The sequence below is a fragment of the Leptonychotes weddellii genome, chromosome 9 (assembly GCF_054177405.1).
Source record: "Leptonychotes weddellii isolate Sample4059 chromosome 9, ASM5417740v2, whole genome shotgun sequence".
NCBI lineage: Eukaryota > Metazoa > Chordata > Mammalia > Carnivora > Phocidae > Leptonychotes > Leptonychotes weddellii.
This window is the reverse complement of record NC_138377.1, coordinates 32693685-32713336: the sequence shown is the minus strand read 5'-3', so window position 1 is coordinate 32713336 and position 19652 is coordinate 32693685. Positions and strand designations below refer to the sequence as shown.

The 19652-nt window shown below is 40.6% G+C and overlaps 1 protein-coding gene across 10 annotated transcripts in view; it reads left to right on the top strand.

The window, feature by feature from the left end:
- Positions 1 to 19652, top strand: part of SYNE2 (spectrin repeat containing nuclear envelope protein 2) — a 214116-nt gene that overhangs the window by 95899 nt on the left and 98565 nt on the right. For 7 of the 10 annotated variants that reach the window (XM_081830388.1, XM_081830390.1, XM_081830391.1 and 4 more), the window contains 8 exons: positions 978 to 1163; positions 5073 to 5195; positions 6359 to 6541; positions 8946 to 9077; positions 12311 to 12505; positions 13102 to 13176; positions 14418 to 14528; positions 18696 to 18782. In XM_081830388.1, the coding sequence (XP_081686514.1) occupies positions 978 to 1163; positions 5073 to 5195; positions 6359 to 6541; positions 8946 to 9077; positions 12311 to 12505; positions 13102 to 13176; positions 14418 to 14528; positions 18696 to 18782 (1092 nt within the window). The remainder of the gene's footprint in view (positions 1 to 977; positions 1164 to 5072; positions 5196 to 6358; positions 6542 to 8945; positions 9078 to 12310; positions 12506 to 13101; positions 13177 to 14417; positions 14529 to 18695; positions 18783 to 19652) is intronic. The other 3 variants (XM_081830393.1, XM_081830389.1, XM_081830394.1) reach the window with 3 other exon arrangements.

The following is a 19652-nucleotide window of genomic DNA, read 5'->3' as shown; positions in this document are numbered from 1 at the left end:
GTGGCCTCCTGTGGGATGTCCTGCCAGGACAGTGACACCAGGACTGACAAGCCACAGGATTGCCACTTCATTTCCCATCCCCACTTCATTTACCTATTTCTCTCAAATTCATGGTCCCAAAAGTACAAGTCCAGTCAATGAGAGAGAGCCTGAATGGCTTTCTTGGCCCTAATTTCAAATTACAGAGAGATGGACTACAGGTCAGGTGCTCCTGGTTCTGTCACCGTTGGCTGGAGGAGCAGGGTTACATGGTATAAAATAGCTGCTGGAGTTGCTCTAAAGCTACCCAGTGTTGTTGGGGCACCTGGGTGGCTCAGTCAGTTAAGCATCTGCCTCCGGCTCTGGTCATGATCCCAGGGTCCTGGGATCGAGCCCCGCTTCGGGCTCCCTGCTTAGTGGGGAGTCTGCATCTTCCTCTCCCTCTGCTGCTCCCCCGCTTGTACTTTCTCTCGCTCTCCTGCTCTCTGTCAAATAAATAAATACAATCTTTATTAAAATAAAAAAGAAATGATATGAGTAGGACTTTGAAATACTGAGACAAATTTAAAATTTCTCTGATTTACATTTTTTTTAAAAGTATGAAGAACGTGTTATTTTTTTTTAAGATTTTATTTATATATTTGAGAGAGAGAATGAGCAGGGCAGAGGGAGAGGGAGAACCAGGCTCCCTGCTGAGTAGGGAGCCTGATGCAGGACTCCATCCCAGGACCCTGGGACTGACCTGAGCCGAAGGCAGATGCTTAACTGACTGAGCCACCCAGGCGCCCTTGATTTACACTTTTTTTTACTAAGGTATAATTGACATACATTATATGAGTTTCAGGTATACAATGTAACGATTTGATATTTGCACGTATTGTGAAATCATCACAGTACATCACGATAAAATTACAAAATTTTCTCTGATTTAAATTTTAATCAACTTGTTTCAGTATCTTGATGTTCTCTCTTTTTTTCCCTTGTTTTCCACTGTATAGATGGCTTTGGAAGATTCAGAACAGAAACACAGTCTTTTGCATTCAATTTTCTCGGATCTAGAAGACTTGTCAATAATTTTTGAAACCGATGATTTAGCACAGTCCGTACAAGAGTTAAGTCGTCAAGTAGCAGCTTTACAACAAAAAATCATGGAAAGCCTTCCACAGATTCAGCGGGTGGCTGATGTGAGTTGGCACTCTAAAGATGTGATTTCTTATTTTTAATTTATATTTCATTTAGTAAATTAGAGTTATACTGCTAATCAACTCCTAATTATATGAAGACATTGGTCTAGTATGTTTTTCATTTATGTTATTTCTTTTTTTTTTTTAAGATTTTATTTATTTTAGAGAGGGTGAGCGAGTAGGGGGAGGGGCAGAGAGAGAGAGAGTGGCAGAGAATCTCAAGCACACTCTATGCTGAACAAGGAGCCTGGCACGGGGCTCGATCTCACAACTCTGACATCATGACCTGAGCCGAAACCAAGAGTTAGATGCTTAACCGACTGAGTCACACAGGTGCCCCTATGTTCTTATTTCTTGAATTATATTTTACTTTAATTTGCAACCCATGGTACATATCCCCATTCTCAGTCCAGAAATGGTCTATTTAAAGGAAAGAATCCTGATCAAAGAAACTCACTGTTTTCTCTTTGTCAGAGAGGTGATATTATTGATACAAAAGCACAGATTAGCAAAGAGGGAGTTAAACAGATAACCTCCCAAGTCTTTATTCACCAATAGCAAATATTTACTGTGGGGCTGCTATATGGCAGCCACAGGATTTTTAAATAATTTTATTTATTTTAGTTTGAAACGTGTGAGGCATTTATTTAAGGATGAAGTCACATAGCAAAGGCAGGTACAATTAGTCTTAATTATTTACTTTTTGTTTCTCAGTTACATTCCCTACGTCACACTTAATGTAACTTCAGGGAATAATCATTGTTAAACATTCTTGGTTATTGAAGCTTATGCCAAGGTTTTTAAATGCTTTTACAATTTTTGATAGAAATTACTCTAAGAGATATTATATGCTTTCTTATATCTTTTTCAATATAAGAGGCAAAAAAATAATTCCAATATAATTTAACTTTTCTTCATAACTTGGAAATATCACTACAAAGTTGCTATACTCATTGTTTCATTTGCTTATAAAGTTACGTTTATCTGATATTAAATGGCTCCAAACTGCTTGAGTTTGAAACCCTCAGTCTATTTCTATGTAGTTTTTCCTATCCCCTTCATTATTAGCTGTACCTTTTGGTCACTACAGTGTCTCTCTGCATTGAGCTCTTTTTTTCTTTTTTTTTAAGATTTTATTTATTCATTTGAGAGAGAGAGAGAGAGAGCATAAGCCAGGGATAGAGGCAGAGGGAGAAGCAGACTCCCCACTGAGCAGGGAGCCTGATGTGGGACTCGATCCTGGACCCTGGGACCATGACCTGAGCCAAAGGCAACTGCTTAACCGACTGAGCCACCCAGGTGCCCCTCTGCACTGAGCTCTTTTTTTTTTTTTTTTTTAAAGATTTTATTTATTTGAGAGAGAGAGAATGAGAGAGAGCGAGTACATGAGAGGGGGGAGGGTCAGAGGGAGAAGCAGACTCCCTGCCGAGCAGGGAGCTGGATGCGGGACTCGATCCAGGGACTCCAGGATCATGACCTGAGCCGAAGGCAGTCGCTTAACCAACTGAACCACCCAGGCGCCCCTGCACTGAGCTCTTAAGTAAAGGTCTGAAGGCCTTCTTACAGTGCAGGTGGACTTCAGTATGAAGGGTTTGTAGCCTGTATTCATCCATTTATGGTTTTACAGCACATATTCTTCCACACGTGGGATCTGTAGCCCGTGTGTAGGTTTATAGCACACAATGCAGCATTTTCACTGTAAGGTTCTTGGCTAAGTCCTAGAGGTTGACATTGATCGGAGAATAACCACTGGACAGGTGATCTATTGTTTATAAATTAATCTGAGGATGTTATAAAGTAATTTAGTGACTCTGCATGACAATAGTTCATTGGGGTATTGGCAAGAAAATCCTGTCAATTTTTCCAGCTTCTTTTGTGTTTGTTTTCCAAGGGTGACTTTATCATTTTACATAAAGTGATAGAATTTTTTTAAATGTTAGACCCACTTGTATTTCAGTGTTTAAACACATTCCAAAGATAAATCTAAAGAGTTCGTAGATATTGAGAATTTACTTAAAAATTGATTCAGGGGTGCCTGGCTGGCTCAGTTGGGACAGCATCCAACTCTTGATCTTGAGGTCATGAGTTTGAGCCCCATGTTAGATATAGAAATTACTAAAAATACAAATAAACTTTAAAAAATTGATTCAGATGCATAATACTTTTGATCTCATAGTGTGAATAATTGAAAATTGGCCTTATGAAAAGTTTTAACTCAACAAGGTATAAGCAATGCTTTATAGTGTGGTATGCTATTAATAGAATGACCTTTTTATTAAAAGCAATCAGGGTGCCTGGCTGGCTCATTCAGTTGGGCATCTGCCTTCGGCTCAGGTCATGGTCCTAGAGTCCCAGGATCAAGTCCCATGTCAGGCTCCCTGCTCAGTGGGGAGTCTGCTTCTCCCTCTGCCCTTCACCCTGCTTGTGCTCTCTCTTGCTCACTCTCTCTCTCTCAAATAAATAAATAAAATAAAATAAAGCAGTCAACATCTATGTACACTCTGTTAGTTTTTTTTTATTCCAGTATAGTTAACATATAGTGTTATGTTAGTTTCAGGTATACAATATAGTGATTCAACAATTCTGTACGTTACTCGGTGCTCATCACAATAAGTGTACTCTTAAACCCCTTCACCTATTTCACCCAGCCCCCACCCACCTTCCTTCTGGTAACCATCAGTTTGTTCTCTATAGTTAAGAGTCTGGTTTTTGGTTTGTTTCTTTTTTTCTCTATTCATTTGTTTTGTTTCCTAACTTCCACATATGAGTGAAATCATATGGTATTTGTCTTTCTCTGACTGACTTATTTCACTTAGCATTATACTCTCTAGCTCCATCCATCTTGTTGTAAATGACAAGATTTCATTCTTTTTTATGGCTAAGTAATATCCCATTATATATATATACCCCACATCTTCTTTGTCCACTCATCTATCGATGGACACTTAGGTTGCTTCCATAATTTGTCTATTGTAAATAATGCTGCAATAAACATAGGGGTGCTGTATCTCTTCAAATTAGTGTTTTTGTATTGTTTACCACTAGTGGAATTACTGGATCACATGGTAATTCCATTTTTAACTTTTTGAGGATCCTCCAGACTGTTTTCCACAGTGGCTGTACCAGTTTGCATTCCCACCAACAGCACACATTTCCTTTCTCTCCACATGCTTGCCAACACTTGTTTCTTGTGTTTTTCACTTTAGCCATTTTGACACATGTGAGGTGATATCTCATTGTGGTTTTGATTTGCTTTTCCCTGATGATGAGTGATGTTGAGCATCTTTTCATGTGTCTGCTGGCCATCTGTATGTCTTCTTTGCTGAAATGTCTGTTCACGTCTTCTTCCCATTTTTAATTGGATTATTTGGATTTTTTGGTGTTGAACTGTATAAGTTCTTTATATATTTTGGGTACTAACCCTTTATTGGATATGTCATTTGCACATATTTTCTCCCATTCCGTAGGATGCCTTTTAGTTTTGTTGATTGTTTCTTTGGCTGTGCAGAAGCTTTTTATCTTGATGTAGACCCAGTGGTTTATTTTTGCTTTTGTTTCCCTTGCCTCAGGAGACATATCTAGAGAGATGTTATGGCCAATGTCAAAGAAGTCACTACCTTGTTCTCCTCTAGGATTTTTATGGTTTCATATTTCACATTTAGGTCTTTAATCCATTTTGAGTTTATTTTTGTGTATATTATAAGGATGTGGTCCAGTTTCATTCTTTTGCATGTAGCTGTCCAGTTTTCCCAACACCATTTGTTGAAGATAGACTTGGTTAATTTTTAAGAAGTGTAAGTGGCATTTTTTATTAAATAGGAGAATAGAATACATAGCAATAAGTTGTGTTTTATGGATTATTAACAGACAGTATATACTGCATGAGAGTTTTTGTTTCTGAAATTCTAGGATGTGGTTGCTATTGAAACTGAAGTAAAATCAATAGAGAAAAAAGTTTCAAAAATCAGAGCTATCCTCTTATCAAAAGAAATATTTGATTTTTCACCGGAAGAACATCTTAAGCATGGGGAGGTAAGGAAGCATGGATCATTATTAAAAACATTTTCTTATAATACTTATTATGTTTGCTTTTAAATATGTAATAATATGATGCGATAAAAAGTACTTAGTCTTGCTAGAATAATAGCAAAATAAAGTTGGGAAATAGATAGGAATGACAATAAATATCATGTTTTAGATCATACAGTACTATGTGTAAAAAGATAATTTTCCTATAGGTTTTTTTTTGTTTTGTTTTGCTTTTTCTTCTGAAAACTTCAGAGTTTGGGAGTTTTGCCTTCATGTCAATTCCCAGTGCTTAATAGTTCAAGAGCTTGAGCCTCTAGGTCAAGAGAACTGCGTTCTAGACCCAACTGCACTGCTTACGGGCTATGTGACTTTGAGCAATTTAGTTAACGTTTCTTGGATTCTCTTTTATCTGCACATTGGTATTGTAGTGATTGTACTGGACAATTACGGTGTATACAGAGCCCCTAGCACGGGATCTGGGACATATTAAACAGCATACAGACTTGATTCCCTGTCAGCCTAGCGGTTAGGAGCCCGTGCTTTGGAATCAGGCAGGCCTGGACTCCACTCCCAGTTCTGCCTTTTACAGTCTGACCTCCTCTGGGTCTTCTAACTTCTGTGCACCCAATTTCCGTACTGTGACATGGAAGTTCTGATACCTACCTCCCAGGATTATATAAATCCAGAGCTTGATGGAGCAGGTGTCATTCAAGCAAAATATAATTATATTTTTGGGACTTCGGAAATTTGGCAGGACCGTTCAAGAAGCACTTTTTGAGAGCTTCCTGTGGGAAGCCCCATGCTAGGCGCAGAGGCTCGGAACGTCAGAGGTAGTATTTGCCCTTGGACAGCTCACTGCCTGGTGACACAAAGCAAAGCACTAGTTCTGCAGAGAGTGGGGGGCAGCGAAGAGAGGGAAGGCAAGGGTGGTCCAAACGCAGAACCTAGCGCTGATGGATTACTCTTGCCTCAGGCCTTCTTTCCTGAGACCTTTAGCCATCCAGTCACAAGTGATCTGAGAGTTCTTTTCAGTCTGAGCCAAGGAAATGCTTTAAAAATCAAAACTATAGATTAAAGACTAAATCATACAGTATTTTAACTTTGAACAGACTCAGCAGTGGCCATTTCTTTTTATTTATGTACCATGCTTATCTGATACAATTAAGGTCATACTTGAAAACATCCGTCCCATGAAGAAAGCCATTGCTGAACTCGTGTCTTACCAAGTGGAACTGCGGTGGCCCCAGACAGGAATGAAACCTCTACCTGTGTTTCAGCGGACAAATCAGCTTTTACAAGACATAAAACTGTTGGAAAATGTGACTCAGGAACAAAATGAATTATTAAAGGTGAGCAGTTTATGATGATGACAGCCAACTTATAGGCTGAAAATGTTTGGCAAAAGCTGGTTTTGTTTTCGGTTTTAATGGTTGGGTCAGTGAGAGTCCCATGACTGTTAGATGCTGCCCTTGTTGATTCCTCTTGGTCTCTTCCAGTATTATTATCCAAGAGGTGACATTTGGTAAAAGAGAGTATGTTATTGCTCAAATTCTCAGTTCTTACTCTTGTTCGGTCGAAAGCACTAAAGCATAGTTATGATCTGTTTGATTCCATCCTATGATTATTGATGAACTCCGCGAGTAAATGCTATGGGGAGAGATTCAAACCTGAGCGGTACAATCTCCTGAGACCCTTACAGTAACCAGCACCATAATAATCTCTCTATACATTTCAGTCACTTTCCTATTAATCATCTCATTTTACTCTCCAACATGTGGTACAGATAGAGTTGGCACCTTGCAAACTTATTTTTACATAAAAGGAGACAAGAGTCAGAAGATTAGATGACTTGCTGAAAGACCACTGAGCTAACTTGTGTCCAGATTAATTTATGTGCAAATAAGACAAGAATTTGAGTTTCTAGACTCCTGATATCATTCATTCTCCATATCAGGGTCTCTTTCTTCTAACTGATAGCATCTTTCATCCTCTCCACAGAGGGTATTTTTTTTTTCTTATGTTTTGATTGATCTCCAGGCCCAGGTCAGGAATCATTATTAGATAGAAATTATATTTTTCTTTGGTTTGCATTCCTAGATTAACAACCACTTTCACAAGAACAGAAAGTTGCTGAAAGAGCCTTAAATTCCACAGACTTTTCAACTCCATTGGTAGGTCCCACCCCATCCTCCCACCACCCACTGGTTTTTCCTTATTAGATTAGGTTGGGGTGGGAGAAAGGTTATTTTTTTCCCCTCCTTCCCAACCACCACCTGATTGTAGGGGAGAAAGCTGCTCGTTGTCCCTCTTAAATTTCATTCCCATTTAGCTGGCTACTTCGTGTTCTCCTAAGATTTGAAGATATTGTAACCTCTGGTTTGAGTCTTAGCTCATAGAATCTCTCTGTCCTGGCTGCTGATCAGCAGATGTCATTTCCTAACAACCACAGGGAGAAAAAAGATCAGGTACTCTGTGTAGTACTTTTTAATATGATAAAGAGAAGAAAACAGAGATACAAATTTGATCTATTCTTTTTAATCTTTTTTTTTGTGTGTGTATGTGCTTTATTGGTTTCCTGGTCAGGAAAAGAAAATAACAGTTGTAACTATGCTTTAAAGTGGCTTCTTCACAGGATGAGAAGGGGGAAATAGAAGAAGAAATTATATTTTGTGCCGTTAGGTCTCAAACTGTGCTGCTTAAATTTTCCATGTTATTATGTAAGTGGAAATCAGATGTCATCTCATATATTTCAAAATTAAGTAAGCCAGTGGTAATGAAAATCATTAGAATATGGTACATTTCTTTTAATTTCTATTTTGGATATTGTAAGTGCCCTCATTGTGGAAAACAAGACAAATTACTTTGGGGAGGGCAGTGGGTAATAGAATGTAGCTCATTATCGAGGGTTGGGGAACCGGTGTGTGCAGTGAACCTAGTTACTTATTTCCAGCCCACAGCTAAAATTATGATTAAATATTAAAGAAAATACAAGGAAGAATTCTATGTTGGCCAGAAACTTTGAAGTTTTAAAAGGCATTTTGCTTCATTGTGTAGCATACTTTATCTTTTTTTATATATATATACTTTCTTTATCTTTCTATCATACTTTGATCATACAGCTTAGTCCACAAATAGGTTTGAGCTTCACTACTTCCTTAACACTAGATTCAATGTGTTTTCTGGTTAATTTTGCCTTTTCCTCCTGCCAACTCAGACTGCTCTTGAACCCTCAGCCTCTTACTCATAAAATGTACATCACTGATCCCAAGGGCTACCGGATGAGGATGTGGCTGGAATGGGAAGACTTCTTATCTGTCAGATCACATGCCCTTTCCGCTCTGAATCAGTGATGTCACCTTTCTGTGTGGAAAGCATCACATCGAGCATGCATTAAAAGAGCATGTACAACATACCAGTAGTTTCATAAAACTTGGCAACTTCATGTTCACATGCCATCAAATGCTTCCCAGAATAAGCCCACTAGACTTACGAGCAAAGGCATGTCGTCTTATGCTTGTACTCCAAGCGTTGCCCGAGGTGTCCTGGCATCTAGTAGAGCAGGAAAGTCAGGTGCCAGCTCTTTGAACATTTCTCTCTGTATTTAGGCTTCCATTTTCTACTGCAACCTATGTGGGTGTGTATTTGTTGTAATTGATTGAAACTTGTGGTGGGGATAGATGTTGGAAGCAATCCATGAATCTAGTCCTTAGATTATGACAAAGATTCTTCTTTGGGCGGGGGGCTCTTTTATAGATCGTCATAAAACAGACCGATGAATGCAATGAAGACATAGAAAATCTGAAGCAGATCTTAAATGATTACTCAGCTGAGTTCTCCCATGAACGTCTGTCACCAGACCAAGCTACCAACCTGGCACAAGTACAGGTATGTCTCTTTAACTGATTTGCCCTGTAGTTCATTCAGCAGTCGCTTACTAAACCATTGGTGTCTAGAAGCCTCTGGGATGGTACAGTGTGTTTCCTCCCCTCTTCCAACTGAAGGTATATGATGTGTATGTTCACTTTCCATTCCGATTTCATAAAAGAGGTGCATTTGGGTCTGAATTTGCTCTGCCACCGAAGAAGCTGATGTCACACAGGATATTTGGACAACCTGATTTTCCACCTCGCTTTCTGAGATAGGGGCCAGGCAGGGTGGGCGGGCTGGGCTTTACAGCTAAACACCCTGAACCCTGTTGTAATGAAGAGTTTCATACACTAAGTAGTATTTCCATGTGCCATACTTAGCAATATCCTGTGGACCCAGTTACAGTGGTGTGCATATTAACCCTCTACTGCTAGGGTTTTTTGTTTTTTTTTTTAAATTTAGTCTGTGTTTTCGAATTAGTATTTCTTTTTTTTTTTTTTTAAAGATTTTATTTATTTATTTGACAGAGAGAGACACAGCGAGAGAGGGAACACAAGCAGGGGGAGTGGGAGAGGGAGAAGCAGGCTCCCCGCCGAGCAGGGAGCCTGATGCGGGGCTCGATCCCAGGACCCTGGGATCATGACCTGAGCTGAAGGCAGACGCTTAACGACTGAGCCACCCAGGCGCCCCTCGAATTAGTATTTCTATAACAAAAAAACTTGATTGTGTGCCAGGCATTGTAAAGAGCTGCATTTATCCCACTATGAAGCTGATTTGGGCAGGTGAATGCTATGGTATTCAAAACCGGGTTATGACACTTGCTAGCTGTGAGGTCTAAAGCAAATTACTTACAGAGAGGGGTCTAAGGGGACACACCTATTAGGTGGTGGACTCAGTAAGGCAGACTCAACATTAAAGACTCAGTATTGCAAATCTGTTAAATTTCCCATCACATTAAAAAATACGAGGACCCCAAAGAGCTTTGGTTTATATGAATCATATCTATTGATATAGAAAGAAACGAAAACTCAAACATGTAAAAATAATTTAGTTTATTTTCAAATAACAATGATAAACCCATTACATATTGATAGAAATAACATATTTTTATGGAAGAAGTTAAAATTTCCAAAAGCAAATGTAGTGAGAGGAGTGACCTTGTTTTACATTCTTGCAAATCTCTTAAATGTCTGGCTTCGTAGAAGACAACTAGATTCTCACCTGCTTCTGCATTCCATCTGTTGAGGTATGTAGTTGTGTTTGAAGTATATAAAAACAACCCAACCTCTCAACAAGATGTACTTGGAAAAGAAAGGAATATTTTAATAACCTTTTTGAAAAATTGTCGACATTCTTTGAAACTAAACTCCAACAAGTAGAAGTTACTCACAGGTTTGTTGTTAAATGGAATCCAAATCCATGTCAATGAACTTTCATGCTCTTGCATTAAGACCCGTTGGCCTACTTGTACTATGAATGGATCTTCTAACTGTGCATGGTTTTATGATGTCATCCTTGATCGTTTGGAAAATTTTGTTTCGCCAGTCACACAGATCCTCCAAATATGTCAACATTTCAGTAGTTGATATTAAAAAATTCACACTTGCTAATATTAACATTTATCTTTTCAGAAAAATCTGTTAGTATTTCTATATTTGTCTAGCTTAGCAGCTGTATTTTTCTAAGTGAAAATAGCATTTTATGAAAAAAATGGGTAGTTCAGCTCAAAACTTAAATAACCACACAGAGCTTTTCCTCCACCATCATACTTTGGCACACGGCAGAAGCGCTTTATGCATACTTTCCACCTTGTCACACAGAATATTAAAAGTGCATGTTCTTTATCAAGAATATTCTTTTAAAAAAAAAAGCATATTCTTAAGCCAAACTGGCTTTTTTTTTTTTTTTTACAGTTGAGCACATGATAGTGAAGAATTTAGTAACTAATATAGTTGATGTCCCTGCCTTGATTCATATGAAGTGCAAGTAGTTTTACCCACCATTGCTTTGCATCATCCTATAGTGAAAAATGGCAGCAGAGTAAAAAGGGCAGATAACATTTTAGTATTATTATGAAAACGATCTTGACCTCACCGAATGGGAACCCCCAGGGGTTCTGTAGATGCCACTTTGAGAACTACTGTGCCTCTATAAGGTTGGTGTGCAAACTGCTGTTTCTCTTAGGGTTATTCTAATGGCTGGCATATTAGGTCTGTCGGGAGGCATTTTAACTCTGAAGTTTAGTGTTTATTGAAAATGGACACACAGCATTGCCAACTCCTATTTACTTTAGTTCTCATTTCCCAAAGCAATTACAGGAAGTTTCACTTCAGACAGAATAGGGTTATTGGTGTCAGAATGTGTGCGGTAGCAGAGGGGCTCTGGAGGTGGGTATCAGGGAGTCTGGGTCTGTGCTCCCGTCACTGGCTACCTGCAGCCCTGGAAAATTCCTCCCTGGACCTTAGAACTCTCACTTATATGCGGAGACATGGTAGGCTTCTCTGTAAGAAAGGGAATGATTCTGTGAATGTCTGTAGGATGCACGGATTGATGGATGGGAAGAAAGAAGGAAGGAACGAACAAACAAATGAACAGGGGTTTGAGGAATATATTAGAAATAAAAATGCCAGTGCGGGAAGGTTTGCTGATAAGGAGCGGGTTGTCTTCTGATGCAGCACTCACTGCAGGGCTCAGACAGAGGTGGAATGATGCCTTTCACAGGGGTTAAGAGAGGGGGATGTTCTATTAGACACCTGCTATGTCCTCCAAATCTAGGATTCTTTAATTCTATATTTGTCTTAGACGGACAGTGGGCAAGGGCCCTTCTGCCACATAGAAGACATTTTATTCCCACCCACCAATCATACACATTTTTAAAGTAATGTTATAAAACTTGGAATCATGTGTCCATCATTCCCGTGGTAAGTTACACTTCACGCTCCCTCACACCACAGTCCCCCACAGAGCTTGTGACAAATCTCTGAGCCTTAGCTTGACCCCCAGAGAATTGATGGATCAAGTGTCCGGTGAAGCTAAGTCATCCCATAAGGGGAGCTTATAAACCCTCACCAGGTCATTTGGAACTGCAGCCAGGATCAGGAGGAGCTCTACCGTCCCAGACATTCACTCCTGGATCTGCACATCAGATACCATAGAACACTCATCACCCCTTATACCAAATGATGCAAGCTCCTGGGGGCAGGTAGAGGCCTCAGAGGGCTCACAGCAATGCAAACACTCTTTCTGCACAGGGAGACATCGAAGATATGGAAAAGCAGATTCTGAGTTTGAACCAGAAGAAAGAGAACCTGCTGGTGGACCTGAAGGCTGCCATCCTAACCCTTCACCAGCATTTACAGCAAGACCAGCAAGCATTAGAACAAGAAATGCCATCAACCGGAGCGTCAGAAGAGGAGAGAGTAGCTGAGAGGGATTCTGAGTGGAAGGTGGGTAGGACTTCAGGCTAATGTTGGTCCCACTCCCCACAGGAGTACTGAATTGGTGTTATTTGCCACCTGAAAAGCCTGTGGCATCTAGGTTGATGGCCTATAGGAATTTTAAAAGTGGAGCCATCTGCCCGAGATTGTTCACTAGGGAATATAAATCCTTGGGGTGTGTCTGTCCTGAACTCAACCTGGAATTCTTATGCCCGAGTTCCTTGAAGGGTGTATGGAATTCCACGGGCAGGAGGGTGGGAGCCACGCCTGCAGGATCTTCGTGGTAACCGGTCAGCCCAGTGCAAAGTCAGAAATGGACCCGGCCCCACTCTAAGCCCACTCAGTGTCCACACCTGTGGATCCCATTTTGAACTGTTGGAGGAGGGGCCACAGGGAGCAGTGCAGGTAAAAGGGATGTAAGATTTGACGGAGTCATGATATTTGGCAGGATGAGCTGCAAGTTACTGGACCCAGATGCTGCGTGGGTGGGTGGGCTGCTCGAATGAAATGAGTAAACAATTAGCTACATCAAGGCGCAGCCGGGCCAGGATCCCGGGGATGTTGGACAGCAAACTGGCCACAAGCGTTTGTGCTGTGCCTTTCAGATGAACAAAACCAGTGCCATGTCTTTCCTGCCGGCGCTCACGGAAGAGGCGGAAGAGAGCTCCCTGAAGAGTGAAGTAAGGAACATGATTTTCTCGTTACATTGCGTGAGAACTGAAATCTCTAAAAGAAGTTCAGTTCAATGGGAAGCTCTTAGAATGAATAGAAACACAAGGATTTTAAAATTTAATGCCGATGTTTTATAAGGGTGATTGAAGCCGTTCTCCTACATTATTAACGTTAAGTGCATCTAAATTGACTTCAAGCCCAAGTGGGAGAAATGTAATTCAGACGCACTTGTTAGCCTAAGGGAGAAGGTGAAGTTCTTGGTTGGATCCTGACTTCTGAGTACCTTCTCTGAAGTTTGGAGAGTATGTTGTTTGGTTGGCATTCCTAGTGTACTTTGTAGAACTTTATTTTTCCAGATTTGAATTTGTTTCCAGATTTGTTAGTCTGAAACAGCATTGCCAATATAGAGAGTTGTGTTAGCAACTAATACCACTCATCCTTACGACTTCATTAGAACAGACTGAAGGAGACATGGACAGTTGCCTTTCCTGGTATCAATTTCCATTTTGTACTTTAAAAACAAAAGTTATGATGGGTCTTGTGCCAAAAGGAAGAAAATTGCAGCAGTTTGTCGTCTTTATGTCTCACATGTAACCACGAGACACTTTCTCTTCTCATTTTATGGATTGTTCAGTAGCTCTACCATCACACAGAACCACCTGCTTTTCTATAGACTGGGACAGCATGGAACTGAGTGGTAAGACAAGGGAGATCACAGGCTCACTCTGTGCTCAGACCACCAGACAACTTTGTAATCTGAGTATGCCCCTTCACGGCAGAAGGAGTAGCGAGAGCAGAGGAACCGGGGCCGAGAATAGAATGACCGGCCGTCTGCTTCTAATTTAAGGCCTATATTTGTCTCTGAGCTGATATGTTTATAATACCAACTGTTTGTCTTTGGCAACAGCAAAAACACATGTTCATCAGGCCGTTATTTAAAGATAGCATTTAAGGTTACCTTTACCAAAGCAGATTAAATTCCTAAAGCACCATTTTAAAGATCCTTTTTGAGCGATGTGAGCTGACTTCCAACTTTTCAGAATATCTTTTAGGCTTCAGGAAGAGCAACGACATTTAGACTCCTATTATTTGCTTAGCCGAAGAAAGAGGTGAAAAATAGAAGGGGTGAGGGATTAAGGGCTACAGTTTTACACTGCCTGGTAAACCGAGTTTTACAAGAGAGATGAGTAGGATGCTTTTAGGATGGTAGGAAATTACTTCTTTGCTAATCAATTGATTACTGTGTTAGAATGGAGATAAGAAAGCAGAGCCATCTTCTGGGTCTTGGTCTTTACTCTGGAAGCATGATAGGGACATGGAGGAAGATAGAGCATCCTCGTCTTCTGGAACCATCATCCAGGTAATACTGAACATAATACCTTCGGTGGTTGGGGGCTTGCAGGGACAGTAAAGGAAGTAAGTCCAAAGAATTTCTTGTTTGAAAGACTGCTTAGGGAAGGTACCTGCTGGGGTTGAATTTTTTTAAGCTTCTCACCATTACCTCTGCACAAATTCAAAAACAGCCAAGTACGGGCTTATTATTTGCAGTTCTATTGTGTACTCAGTGATAATAGGAGAGTATTTTCTGAGAACTCCATATGTGAGAATTCAGACTAACAAAACAGGTAACTCAAAGGAGCCCCTCTTTAAAAGTTCACCATAATGTTTCAAAGCATTTAACACACCTCTCTTTTGGGAGTAGTTGGGGGAGGAGTCTCCCCATAATCCTCTTTGAACAAGGTAGTGTATAATGTGTATTAATGTCTTTTTTGCTCTTTATGACCTTCCAAATCTTCTCCAACCTCTCAAACCAGAGGGCAAATGCCCTCACCTTAGAAAATCATTATAAGCTAATGTGAAAACAATGTTTTCCCCATGTTCCTGAAACATCCCAGCATCATTATGATCCATCTGCCTTGCGCTCCTGTCTCCAGGGCTGACCCTTCCCCCCAGCCCCTAGGCCAGTCCTTTTGTTAAACCTTGGCACTGGGCTCTGCCTCTTGATGGGTTCCTTCCCTTTCTGAGACATAGTCAGTCTCCCCATCTCCAGCAAGTCTTCTCCCTCGTGGTCCCGCCCTTCCAAACAAACTGAGCATCCCAAAGCCCAGACTGTCTTCAGAAACTGCCTTGCATCCCCGGGATGCCCCTCCCTTCCAGCCCGCCTGTAGACCACCTGCTCATCCGCTAGGGCCCTCTCATCTTCCACCTCCTCCAAGAAGCCTCCACTTTCTCTTCAGTCTGGTAGCGTTTTGAACCTCAGTTAGGACTTACCACATTTTTATGCACACACGGACACAGTTCAAGTGAGTGGCAAGAACTTTATCTTTTACGGATGTATGTCCTATACTGGGCTCAGCAAGGGACTCTAATGCATTGACTTTCTCTATCCTGCTTCCCGGGGTCAGTTACTGTGCTTCCTCTCGTTTGTGGCTAGAAGTCTTTACTTGGAGCTCCTCACCGTTGGCCCCTTTTGTAATCAGATTTTTGCCCCTGACTATGTTTAATCTGCCATTGACATCTAGAACATCAGTGTAGTGTCTTTTTATGAGTCCTAATCCTTATTGATCTTTCCAGCATTAGACACTATCAGCATCTCTTCTTTCCTGAAATGCAGGGATACTTTGGCTTTCTTAATTCTGCACTTTCTTGTCTCATACCTGCAGCCCCTCCTCTATCACCTGTCGCCCTACCCACATAATGGTGGACATTTGCCCAGTATTCTGTCCTCTTCCTTCTCTCATTTCCCTCGGCAGTTTTATCTCCTCCTGTAGGTTTGGTCGTCCCCCTGTGCCAGTGATCCCCACATCAAGCCTCTTGTCTTGACTTTTCCTTTAAGTCTGTTTTACATTTCTACCTTGCTGATAGATTTCTCTTTTTGAGTGTGTTTTCTTCATCTCAAACTCATTTTACCACCTTCCTTCAAAATTGGTTCTTCTAATTTCTCAGTGTCTGTTTATGGCACCACTATGTTCTCAGAGTCTAAGACAGACTTCAGAGTCATCTTAGGTACCTCACTTCTCTTAGCTTCCATGTCCAATCAGTGGCCAAGTGATGTCCATTCATCCTTCTTCTCCTCCCATGATTATGCCGTCATCCTATTCCAGGCAGTTGTGACTTCTGCCCTGGGCTTTTGGAGTATGCTGCTAATTGAGTTCAGAGCCTCCAGTTATTTTTCCGAGTACGTCTTATACAATAGTAACTGATGACTTTTCCTAAACGCATTACCGCTAAGCTGAAATCTTTAATGGATTCTGATTATCTGCTGAGTAAAATACAGTCTTCTTAGCCTTTCCAGACTCTTCATGATCCTGACCTCCCTTTCCAATTTTGTCTAAGCTTTACTTTTAGTTCTTGGTTCATAGCAGTTCTTGGTTTCAGTATAAGAAGCTGAAAAGTAATATTTTGGTAGTTACTGCTAGATGCTTTATATATGTCATCTTGTTTAGTAATCCCATGCATGAGTGGGGAAGGTTACATTCCTACCTCAGAGGCACAGAGAATCCCAGTGAACTTGTCCAAGATTATGCAGCTTGTAAGTAGAACAATCAAGATTGGTCAATTATACTTTTCCCACCACATGATGTTAATTATTTGTGTATATATCATTTTCCCATTGTTTAACCTTGGTTAACCTAATAAGTGGGAGTGCTGAATCAAAGTATACATCCATTTAAAGTGTGACACAATTATCAAAGTAGAAAGTTTGCCCTCTGGAAAGACTGTATCAATTTTATTCCTTCCAGGAATGCATGGAAATGCCGCTTTCTTGACCCCAAACTGACGTGAGATATTTTCAGTTTTAGCCAGACTTATCCAGTGGTTCAAATTACATTTATGTTCTAAGAATGAATATCTCTGTGTTTATTGGCTTTTGTATTCTTGTTTTTATTTTTTATTTATTTTTAATTTTTTAAGATTTTATTTATTTGAGAGAAAGAATGAGTGAGTGAGAGAGAGAGAGCACATGAGCAGGGGGAGAGGGAGAAGCAGGCTCCCCACTGAGCAGAGAACCCGATGCGGGGCTCGATCCCAGGACCTTGGGATCATGACCTGAGCTGAAGGCAGACGCTTAACCAACTGAGCCACCCAGGTGCCCCTGTACTCTTATTTTTAAAGATGTATTTATTTATTCGAGAGAGAAAGAGAGCACGTGTGCACATGTGCACAGGAAGGAGGGGCAGAGGGAGAGAGAGTCTGAAGCAGACTCCCTGCTGAATGAGGAGCACGATGTGGGGCTTGATCTCATGACCCTGAGATCACGACATGAGCAGAAACCAAGAGTTGAAACCAAGAGTCGGACACTTAACCGATTCTGCCACCCAGGTGCTCCTACTTTTGTATTCTTCTTTTATGAATTGCTTGCTCATGCCGTTTGACTTTCTTCTCTACCTAGGGTTTGATATTTTCCTTACTGACTTTTAAGGATATATATTAAGGATATTAACACATTGTAAGCTATTATCTCAGTCTGTTATTTCATTTTTAACTTAGGTTATGATGCTTTTAAGGTAAACATTATTTTTTATGTTGCTAATACTAGCATTCTTTCCCTTTACTGCATGCTTTAAAAGTCCTTCCCCACTCTTAGATTAGAAAAAGATTCACTTTTTTTTTTAAGACTTTTTATGGTATAACTTTTACATTTATTTTTTATTTTTTTTAATTTTTTTTTTTAAATATTTTATTTATTCATTTGAGACACAGAGATACAGAGAGAGAGCATGAGCAGGGGAGAGGCAGAGGGAGAGGGAGAAGCAGGCTCCCCACTGAGCCAGGAGCCCGATGTGGGGCTCGATCCCAGGACCCTGGGATCATGACCTGAGCTGAAGGCAGATGCTTAACCATCTGAGCCACCCAGGCGCCCCTAACTTTTACATTTAAATAGTAGATAAAGGGGCATCTGGGTGCTTAGTGAGTTGATCGTCCAGCTCTTGATTTTGGCTCAGATCATGATCTCAGGGTTGTGAGATAGAGCCCTGTGTTCGACTCCACTCTGGGTGTGGAGCCTGCTTAAGATTCTCTCTCTCCCTCTCCTCCCTCCACCCCCCATCCTGCTCACACTCTCTCTAAAAATTAATTAGTTAATTAATAAACAAGTATTAGATACAATTAGAATCCATTATTAGGAGTAAGACAAGGATTTGGTTATATTTTCTCATGAAATGCCTCAGTAGTTCCCAAATTTCATAAGTTAATCTTTCCCCCTATTATTTGAAAGGTGGCCTTTATCATATAACTTCACTTAATTTTAGTTCCCCTATTAATCCACTTAAATAGAGAATTCTGTAGATTTCCTTGTATGTTCCTCATTAACTAGAGAGTTTTGGAAAATTTAAGTCTTTCAAATAAAGACAAACCTGGGGAAGCTGATTTTTTTCCTAACAAACCAACTTTTCCCTAAATGCACCTGACTTTTCTGGACATTTCTGCAACCAGGTGATATGTAAAATGAGCCGGTGCAGGAAGAGTAACTTACATGGGAGCGAGGGCAGGAAGTTTTCTGGACCTCTGGTTCTTTTCTTTACAGGAGGCAGCTGAGAAAATAAGCACATGTGATAATCCTATGGCACAAATTCTTGCACCAGACTCACTGAGTCCCAACCAAACAGAGGAGGTAAGTCCCTGTCGGTAACAAACAAACTGCTCAGGTACCTGGACGAGCATCCAGAGCTGAGAAGCTTTCTGTGTTTGCAATACTTTGCATATTGAGCCAAGAGTTCTTTGTGAACTTTAACATCTTCATATGTGCTGTCAGCCTGGAAACCTGGAAGATTTGCCATCAGATGTTGATCTAGAAAGTAAGCATGGTGCGGAGCAAGGGAGGATTTATCACTTGCTCACTATTTGTCAGCGTGAACTAGCCTTTCCACCAGCAACTACTTCTTTCTTCTGTAACAAGTGTGTGTGTGTGGTGGTGCTGTGGGGGGAGACTTGCAGATGTTTGTAGAACTGACTGTAAAATGTTAAGGAGTAAATTTAAAGGGTTGGTATTTTGGCATGAAATACAGCCACCACCGGAAAATTAGCTTGCATTTTAACTGAATCCTGTTACTTAGATCAGTGGTGTGTTGATGCAGAAACCAAGCAGTGCGACATTCACTAAGTGAGAGCCGAACTTGGATACTACAGATTGGAGAAGTCATGTGAAGAATGTGGACTTGTAGATCCCAAGGCATAATGAAATCAGAGACTGAATCCTGGTTCCACTTACTAGTTGGGTGACCATAGGTGGTTTGAATAACCTATCTATGCCTCAGTTTCCCCATCTGTACACTGGGAATAATAAGGGCTTGTGATGGGAAATAATGAGAGGGTGTGTGTATAACTTAGCATGATGGCCTGGCCCCAGAGCCCAATAAAGGGTTGGGTATTATTAATTTATAGTTACATGGTGGAAACGACATAATTCTCTTTAACAAGAAATACTTGTGGTAATACTTTTTAGACCCCTGACATGCACAATCATAAAACACTCGCTTAAATC